Genomic DNA, 9659 nt, shown 5'->3' with positions numbered 1-9659 from the left:
AAGAGATTTATCTAAAACAAAGAAGGATCATCAACAAATCCAAATATTATGAAATTACAACAATAACCTGGGAATTGAGCCTAAAAGTGACATATAGAACTAACTGCTTGAACAGAATTAGCTTCAGTATTCAAACTTTTGCTGAAAGTAATTTCAGTTTATTTCCAGCATTTGTTAAAAAAAGAAAAGAAAAGAAGCTTTAATGCATGTAAGTTAGTCTACCTAAATCATCTTCTCTGTCCTGCATTTTGTGTTTGTGTTCATCACAATTAAAAAAAACAAGACTGATAGTGCTGGAAGAGATTCACTGTCCTGAGAAACACTGAATCAGAAATTAAAATCTCCTGTCACCTTAGTGAGAGGTTTGGGTGACCGAGCCAAAACTGGCTGCAGTCCTGATGTCTCCTGCGGGTTTCAGAGCTTTCCAACTAAACAAGAAAATGCCGATGAAATGCCACAGAGTTGAAAATCCAGCAATGTGGACTCAGACACGTGTATATTTTAATACAGGCCTGAGCTCGAGATGAGAAAGGTCTATTACTGGACACTCATCCAAAGCGATTATGTTTTACTGCTAATGGTTGCCTGCCAACAGAGAACACCAACACCAGCTTCCTTCATTTAGGCCTGAATAGATGCACTGCCTTAATATTGTAGACATATGCCACCATACAAAATGATAAGACACAATGAGATCCAAATGATTTTTTTTAAAAGGGTAAAGTCTGTCTTAAAACAGAGGATGAGTGTCTCTGTGCTTTGCTGCTGTAATCATTCCACTCCGCGTTAATACTGGTCATTAAAAGGCTTTCTTATTGTACTCTAAGTGATTGGGGATAAAATCCATGACTCTCTGAAATGTAATCCAAGAGTTCCTTCAGAGGTTTATATGAGCTTCAGTAGTCCAGCCTCGTCAGATCGAGTGTCTGTAAGTAAAAGTTAGAGCCTTTTGATGTAAGAAGACATCTTTTAATGTCTGTTATGAACAGGAGGAATGATTACAGCAGGTCAAAATCACTCTCAATGCTAATAAGGGCACCTGACGATTGTGTTATGACAGACCTGAAACCTTGTGAAACAATTTTTGAAAATATTATAGAAGGAATGTCGGAAGAAATGTTGGCCTACTTGAAGCTGCCATTGTAGTTACTGAACAAAGACACACAACAGTTTAGTTCTGTGTTTTGTGTATTAATCAATTACTATAAAACACAACTTGTCATTTTAGTTTTTATGTTGCACCACAGGAAAAAGATTCATTTTACTCAACACAAACAGACTCGAATGATCCCCTGTAACAAGCCTGCCATCCAGTGGTTGATCGGCAGGTGATACCTGGTAGGTGCCACTAAATGATTTATTTCGTAGTATTTGAATACAATTAATAGATTTTGACCACACAGCCAGCGATCAATGAAATGTGTTCTGGGAAAATGATCATATAATAACCAGATTATAACATACTGAGATGCTGCACATGTGTGAAGTAATATGACAAACACATAATACACATTCTGTTTAGAGTGCTGCAATAGGAGTATTTAAACACCGTAGTATTTATCCAAATACTACAGTATATGCTTCTTCTGTTTTTACAATTAATCATAATAAGAACTGGGTTCAAGTTCAATTCATAGTTACAACAATATCTTATTCTAAAAATGTTCATACACTTAAGCACAATAACCATGTGACCGTTAAAGGAAAAGAAAATGTTTTAATATTACCATAAACATTTATAACCATCAATATCAAGACATAACAATACAATTATAACATTCTTCATTTAACAGAGTTTCTTGTTGCATCGGAAAAAAAAATCCAGCAAGGACCAAGAAATATCTTTTACTCAACAAAGTAACAACAAAGGATACATGCCAAGTGATCCCTTCTAATGGCCATCAAAGACCCTCACAGCAAAAACAACAACAAAAGGTTTAAAGTCACATAAATCAAATCTAAAGATGGCTTATTATATATTTGGAAATGTCCCATAAAACAGAAAACCGTACCATAATAAAATTTACGTTTAGCATATTTATGATTCGAAATTCGTATCATATGTGCAGAGGTTCCTTTCTGGGAAAAAAAAAACAAAAAAACAAAACATGAATCTATACCTTAAACAGTGATTTCAAAAAGTTAAAAAAATGTCTTTTGTCTAAATAAACAATAACTGTTGCCGTCAGATGGCTGCTGCAGCGGTTATTGTACTACATACTTTGATGATTGAAAGCACACGTGTTGACTATTCAGCTTACGTATGCAGTTGCATGTGAGGAAAGTGCAATAGAGAAAAAAATTAAAGTTTTTAGGAATGTAACTATTACATTAATTGGTCTTTACTGACCAGGCATTAGTTATGAATGATTTACACAAAGGTAAATAACTCTTACTGTCTGCCCTACATTTTTATGCTGTTTTACTCAAGTGCTGTACCTAAGTATGAAATTAAAAACCTTTAATAAATGTTTCCAATTGATTTTACATTTTACTTCTGTTTCACGACAATTCAGAGGGAGATGCTTTTTACCTTTTAAGTTAATTTCCCTGTAAAATTGCCAAAACATTTCATGATTCCAGCTTCTTCGCATTTTGCACTGTCAGTTGGACAAACTACTCGGCCAGAAATTATGCAATATTTCAGAAATATTCAGTGGGACGTTATTATTATTATTTTTGTTGTTGTTCCCAGGATGTTTTTCTTAAAAGGTAGCATAGCGTTCTCTAAAACAGTCTGAAACGTTCAACCAACATTTCACAAATATTACCAGAAAACATTTGCATAGTGTTTTTAAAGTATGTTGTCCTATTAAATAATAACATTCTGTGAGCATTAAAAAAAAAAAAAAACTTTTTGAGGATTAGACAATGTTATGAAAAACATGTTAAGAATGTCAACACAAAATATTTTCAGAATATTTGTAGAGAATGATATCCTGCCTTTATGAAGAAGATTCTGGGAACAAAAAAAAAACAAAACACAACAAATAAAACAACAACTACAAAATATTTGTGGTAGTGGTATTTGTGATGGACATTTCCCTCTAATGAATAAATCAGTTAATGAAAACGTCAACAAAATTACATTCCATGATGAAAATCATCATTCGTTGCAGCTTAATATATTGCTTAAAATAAGCTTCATGTCAAACAACTACTTCTACCACCAATACTTTATCCACCACCTTGTTGGTTGGACTGATTTGGATTTCTCTGCCAGAAGGTAACAAGGTAGGGAGGACATTTAAGAAATCTGTCTCTCAGGACATCTTCCTGGACAATAACCTGTATGCAGAAAGACATCCCTGTATCCTGTGTGATGAAGTGCTGTGTGACATCGTAACGGAGTCCGCAGCTGTCTGCTATTATGGTGTGGCTGTTATCTACGTGCAGTGTGGTGGCAGTGGCTTTGACCTCCAGCTGTTCTCGTCCAACTGCAGATATGTCCACAGGCAACAACACGTAGGCATGCTGAAAACTCTCTCCAATGGTGCACTTGAGCTCAGTAGACCAACAGTATTCCCCAAGGTCTCCTGAGAAGAGAAACTAGTTAATGAAGGCCGACACAGCAGATGATTACATGTGCAACATAAAACAGGTCTATGGCAGTCAAGCAGTGATGGATTAAAGAGAACCAGTGATGATGTCTCAGCATTTAGCTGAGAGATTATTTTAGAACACATTTTCAGATTTAATTTTGCAACAAACCCATTTAGAGTTGAAAATGTCACTTTGTGGCTGCTTACCTTCTGCGGAGTCTTTAAGCCTTATATTATGACTGTCCTGAAGTTGCAATTTTCTGATGTACGTCATGCCAGTGCACTCCATCAAACAGTCCGTTGGTTGTGTCACCGTGCTAGGAATCGGCTTCAGCAGTGTCTCTTTCTCAGAACATACAGCGGCCCCAGTAGACAGCAGGAATGGACACAGTATGCCAAACACCACCCAATTACCGATATGTCCTGGCATGTTGTCTAGTACTGATAAAAAATAAAACTGCTGGCAATGTGGAGCTAAGGGCCCAGATTTTCACAGTTCACAGCTTGAGAATCCTGCAGCCAGGAAAAGACTCATAAAAGCACAAATGCATGCACAGCAACTGAAAACCTTGAAGGCTGGTTAGAAGTGCGCAACATGTCGCTCTTCCCCTCATCAGAATCTGGTTATCTGGAGTAGAGTGCCAACATTTCTTCATGTGCTATTTCCCTCCCTCCAGACTCAACATGTAACTGTGTGGTGGGCTGGAACACGTGACATGTTGCCACAAGGAGCGTTTTGATTTAATATAGGTTTCTCACTTTCTCCAAAGTGAGGAAACTGGTGAGGAATAATAACAGAAAGTAAGAACTCTATTGATGTCAATCATTTTTATTAAAATAATTCAGAGCAAGAAATTATTATATTGGTACAAATAATGGAGATGGCAAAGCAAATACACATTAAATCATTTGTGTTTGATCTAAATTTGATAAGAAGAAACAAGATACACTTGTGAAAAATACTTCTAAATACAATTAAACGGTGAGGTAACTTTGTAAAGTAAGTGAATAAAAAACAAAATAATAAACCAAAAATTTGCTGAAGAAATTAAAAATGTACAACTGAGAACTCTCTCCAATCATGAGAAATGGTCCAAAAAAACCAACAGGAACTATTAAAAGGCACGTGGATAACATGATGTAAATCAAGCAAAATATTTTGTATTCATATGTAAGAAAAAAATAGAGCAGACACTAAAATGCTGTAAAATAAAAATGTGAATCAGCTGGAGTTACAAAAACAAAATAATCAAATAATCAATTTTTGTTTTAAATTACACAATTTACAACCTCAATTGACTGACCTCAGTTTGCCTTTTGAGATTAAACTGAATTCTTTCAAAGAGAAATTGTTGTTTTACACATCAGACAAGAGACAACCTTCTGGTGAGAGGATCTGGCTCTGAACAGTTTCACATTTTTGGAGGGAACACTCAGTTAGCAGCTATAAATAGTGCTCTGTACTCAGGAGGTTTTATTACATAAATGGCAGCTGCACTTCACTTAGTTTTTTTTTTCCAGCACTCCGTGACTGAGAACTTGAATTTACCTACAGAAATGCATTGTTTAATGAGTTGAGCTTGATTGTTGGTTACCGGTAATTAAACACTGCAACACATGCAGTAAATGTAGCTTAAATTTGGAGAGCAAAAATGTGTGATCATTGTCATGTCAGCTCTACCACTTAAACAAGAATTGGTTGGTTTTACGGGTTGGCTGGCTCAACAAATTTGTGTTGTCGGTACCAACAGAGTCAGAGGAATGCAAAACTGAGTTCTCAGAGAAACTTTGCTTTGGTTCCCACAATCAGTGCTGAATACACGCTGCAAGACTCTAAGGTAGAGAAACTATCAACAGAAACAGCATAAGTGTTTGTAAGAGAAGATAGGCTGGCATATACGGATTCTTTTATGCATGTGCCAGATGTTTCATGTCACGTACTGAGTGCAGTAAAGCAAACATCAGCCTACTCTGTAGTGGACTGCAGGATGCTTCCAGGTCTGCAGCCACAGCTACGGGTCAGCTGCACAGAGGAAATGACGGTAGTGCTGGATTCATCCATGTAGACGATGGGCACCATTTCGTGGGAGGTGGGCTGACAACATGGCACCTGGTCCTGGAGACGGACGAAGAGAGGCGGAGTCAGACATGTTCACACATTGTGATGCTCATACAGAACAAACTGCACAACAAGATGCAACAAAGGACTGAACTGAATTTTTTACATTTTTCTTCTCAGATAAAAAGTTTATTTTATTTTAGTGAAGACAAACTGATGATGTAATAGACATTTTTCCCTGACGGCGGAAAATAAAATGCAAACATCTATTGAATGCTAGAGGGGGGATGTTCAAAACTAGAAAAAAAACATTCTACATAATTCAAATTTCATTTGAACTACTGAGGAAAACAAAAACAAAATATGATATAGAAAAGTGAAGGTAAATTCCTAGTAAAATTACATTATAAATATATAAACAAATTTGTTATTTATTATGTATTTATACTGTACAAGATATAATAAAAATATATATACTGTATAAAAATGTGGTTACATGTGAGTTGGCATCCTGGACGCTGGAGTGGGAAGATGGACATTGCACAGTGTTTGTGGCAGAGTTGCAGAGTGCACAGTGAACGACGGTGAGGCTCACGGGGTGGATCACCCAGCTGTCCCAGCCCAGATCTGGAAAATACAACAATGGATTACTATATGCAATAAAGACTCAACAAAAAAACAGCTGGTACATATGAACATAAACACACAGTGTTGTGTACCTTTCATGAAGATCTCAGAGGCCATGGAAAAGCACTTCAGGCCGGTGCTGTCTCCACTCTCAGGTGACGCAGGGTAGCTGGACACTGCTGGAACTGAAGGGACATGGAAAAAGACACTGTGAGACTTCAGCTGTTATTAATGATTAGACTTAAGACTGGAGAAGTGTGGGATCAGTTGTTTCTGTTAATTTTGGACTCCACTTACTTGCAGTGTGATTGGCTCTGTGAGAAATGGTGCTGAAGGTTCTGGTCCACTGCTCTCGGACACTGTCCAGGCCACCAGCAGGGAGCCGTGGTTCAGTCTGCAGGTTGAGAGCGCCGAGGAGACTCTTCCTGGTGGACTGCCAGGAATTACAGTGGCACCTGAACATCACATACAGATTGACAAATAATTTTTAAAAAATGGCACAAACTAGAAAAATGTAGACATCAAAATATTGGACATTGCACAGCATTAAAAAAAAAAAAGTTATTGTTTAGAGTACAATCAAGAAAAAAAGTTAATTAGTTGCTAACTATTCTGTCCCAATACATGCCAGATATTAACACACACTCACAAAACCCAGGTGAACTGTGGAAGCACTTTTAAAGCTGTTTGGCTGAGTCAAGTGAAAGAAATCTTGTGTTGCAAAGTGATTGATTTTACGACTGAAGCTTGAACGGAACAGTGTGTAATATATCTACACAGCTTTCTCAAAATAAAAAACATTAAGACTGCATGAATGTATCACAGAATCCAGGGTTTAACCCAAGTGGTCTTACTGCACATGCTTCAACACAGATCTCACAACATTTAATCTGACAAGCATTTCACATTTTGAACCTTATTAAGAATTAAAGAATTTAAATGTTCCCTACAAATAAATGTTACTGAAAAAAACACTGCATAAGTGCATAAAATTATTACAATTTGTGTTAAAGTTTGTTTATTGCACAAGCAAGTGTGGTACTGACCTGTGATGGGAAAGTTGAGAATTAGCCAAGGCTGCATGTTCCTCTTTGGATGGATGCAGGACAAATGCAATTGCCATTGAGGAGCCCAGAAGGATTGCCCTGATAGTGACCGCAAAAGACATGATGGATGAGCAGGATGGTCACTCTGAAGATGAAGGGCTTTCGAGTCAGACTGGCAGCCAACAAAGACTGTGGTTGGTCCAGTGGGTCTTATTTGAGGAGTCGAAAAAAGTGATGAGACAGTGGTGCTGCAGTAGGTATTGTTTGTCGGGGCCTGGGAACCCGGGTTTTTATCTCCTTGTGACTCAACGTGACCTTGAGATACTTAACATTGTTGTCTTGTCCCCTGCTCTGTGTGAAAGAGTACAAGGAGGATGATTCAAGGGAAAAAGAAAGACGGACCAAGACTGAAGGAAAACATTCAGGAAGGAAAGGCGGGAAGGAACCAGACAAAAACATATACAGGTTATAAAAAACACGCGTTGTCCAGGACACAAGATGGAGCTTCAACTGTTCAGTTCTTCAATTCATTCCTGTCCAACATCATCACTAACTTTGACCTTAGTGCTCACACATAGAATCCAATTATACTAATTACACTTTATGGCAGAGCAGTTTTAGCAGATTGCATTAGACTGCGCAGGTGCACCTAATATAGTGGATACTGAGTGTAAAATTGGTATGAATTTGTTCCACCTACTGAAAATATGTCGAATTATTTGAACCTTATCCCAACAATAAAAATTCTGGAAGCAAAAGAAAAGTAAAGATGAAAAGAGGACCGCTTCTACAACTGCAATCCACAATAGACTACCTCAAGAGGCAAAAGCTGAAGGTTTTGGCACGGTCCTCATAATCCTCAACCTTAACATCATCGACCTTAAAAGAAAGTGCGTGCAAGTAGAAGCCTTCAACAGGGAATAATGAGCGACCATCGCCGGACAAGAATTGAAAGACTCATCGCTGGTTACAAAAAGCTTTTATAAGCTGTGTTACAAGGGAGTGTTGCTAAATAATGACCACAGTGCGCCCAAACTTTGGCTTCAGGCCCTTTTTTTGATATTTTGAAACAGCAGAAGATGGAAATGAAGTAAAATATCAAATAAATGCGTCATCTATAACTAGTTTGATTCAAATCAGCTCATCTTTTACTCGCTTAGCTATTCACAGTAACAGAAATCGACCAAACTTTTGGCTGCCACTTAGTAACAATATCCCCGCAGTTACTTTTCAAGGACAGGATCTTGAAAGAAGGAGTGTAACACAAAGCAATAATGGGTGCTGCAGCTGGTGTTAATATCTGATAGCCCAGAGCAGAAAAAAAGCCTGGCAGTGTTTAGAATTGTGTGAGCCAGGGGGTCCGAGATTTGCTTAGGTGCTCTTCTCCTCGGATTCCTCAGCGAGACCTGAACTGTGAACCAGCCGAATTTTCTCATGAGGTCCAAAAGGGACATCTTATCTCACTTATCTGCTGCAGTGGATATCGAACCATAATTCATCCACACTGCCAAAGGAATTCTTGGTACAAGCTGATACAAGACTTGCAATACTTTCTTTTGCAGCTAACACAACATGACAAGAAGAACAAGTTAAGATCAAGCTCATCACTGTAGGTTTTCTACCTGCGATGAAGACATGCACAGAGGAAAACTCTTGCATGCATTAATCGCTCAGTGTACCCCTTATATATATATATTTATATATTAATCTATATGTATGCTCGTATATATGGGATTAAAAGGGAAAAAATAAGTATATTTCCATCTCTCGGTGGCGGAAAACACCTGTGTATATTCACTAAAGGAATGCAACATCATAGTGATTGGCCCCAGGGCAACTATTTTGCTTGGCCTCCCCCAATATTATATTTAATAAGTACTTTTACCAGTGATGTACATTTTGCTGATAGACATTAAATACCAAGGCTTTTACTTGTAATTAAATATTTCTACATTGCTGTATTGGTACTTTTACTTATGAAAATGACCAGAATACTTCTGCCATTCATGCTAAATTCTTCGTAACCCCGCCTTTCTATGAGCAGTTTGAGCCATCATAACGTAATTACATGATAGCGTCTTGCCAAAGATGTTCTGCAGGTCTCAACAAAACTGTAAAAATGTCAATCTCAAGTCTTAAATTATCAGTATGTCTTGGCTTCTTGATGCTGGAACACTTTCAGAATAGACAAACCCCACCTCTGTAGATTTAACGTGTGAAATCACGATTGTTACCACATCAAAACATCAAAACAGTAATTACATTCCTGTGCAAACAAGTATTTTCTGATACAGAAGTATAAGATACTCTCTTTAAAAAAGTGTAAACAAGTCTGTGAGCAATGGTGGAAGAAGAACCCAAATCTTTTAATTAAGTAAAAAAAAA

At 37.5% G+C, this 9659-nt stretch overlaps 1 protein-coding gene and 1 long non-coding RNA gene across 2 annotated transcripts; both read right to left on the bottom strand.

Annotated features, from left to right (window-relative positions):
* Nucleotides 1-1697: 1697 nt before the first annotated feature.
* LOC138204645 (uncharacterized) lies at nucleotides 1698-4136 on the bottom strand. The gene is made up of 2 exons (XR_011178810.1): nucleotides 3750-4136; nucleotides 1698-3536 (listed from the first exon to the last, which is right to left on the bottom strand). It is a non-coding gene; the product is annotated as an uncharacterized lncRNA (long non-coding RNA).
* Nucleotides 4137-5508: 1372 nt separating this feature from the next.
* On the bottom strand, nucleotides 5509-7396 carry gsdf (gonadal somatic cell derived factor). Its single transcript, XM_069160003.1, has 5 exons — nucleotides 7275-7396; nucleotides 6526-6683; nucleotides 6321-6413; nucleotides 6098-6228; nucleotides 5509-5658 (listed from the first exon to the last, which is right to left on the bottom strand). Exons 1-5 carry the CDS (start codon nucleotides 7394-7396, stop codon nucleotides 5509-5511), a joined length of 654 nt encoding a protein of 217 aa, XP_069016104.1.
* Between the last annotated feature and the right edge of the window lie 2263 nt (nucleotides 7397-9659).

Source organism: Embiotoca jacksoni, unplaced genomic scaffold (assembly GCF_022577435.1).
Source record: "Embiotoca jacksoni isolate LCO1_2020_lvr unplaced genomic scaffold, fEmbJac1.0.p SCAF_10, whole genome shotgun sequence".
Taxonomy (NCBI): Eukaryota; Metazoa; Chordata; class Actinopteri; family Embiotocidae; genus Embiotoca; species Embiotoca jacksoni.
This window is presented reverse-complemented; position numbering and strand designations above follow the sequence as displayed.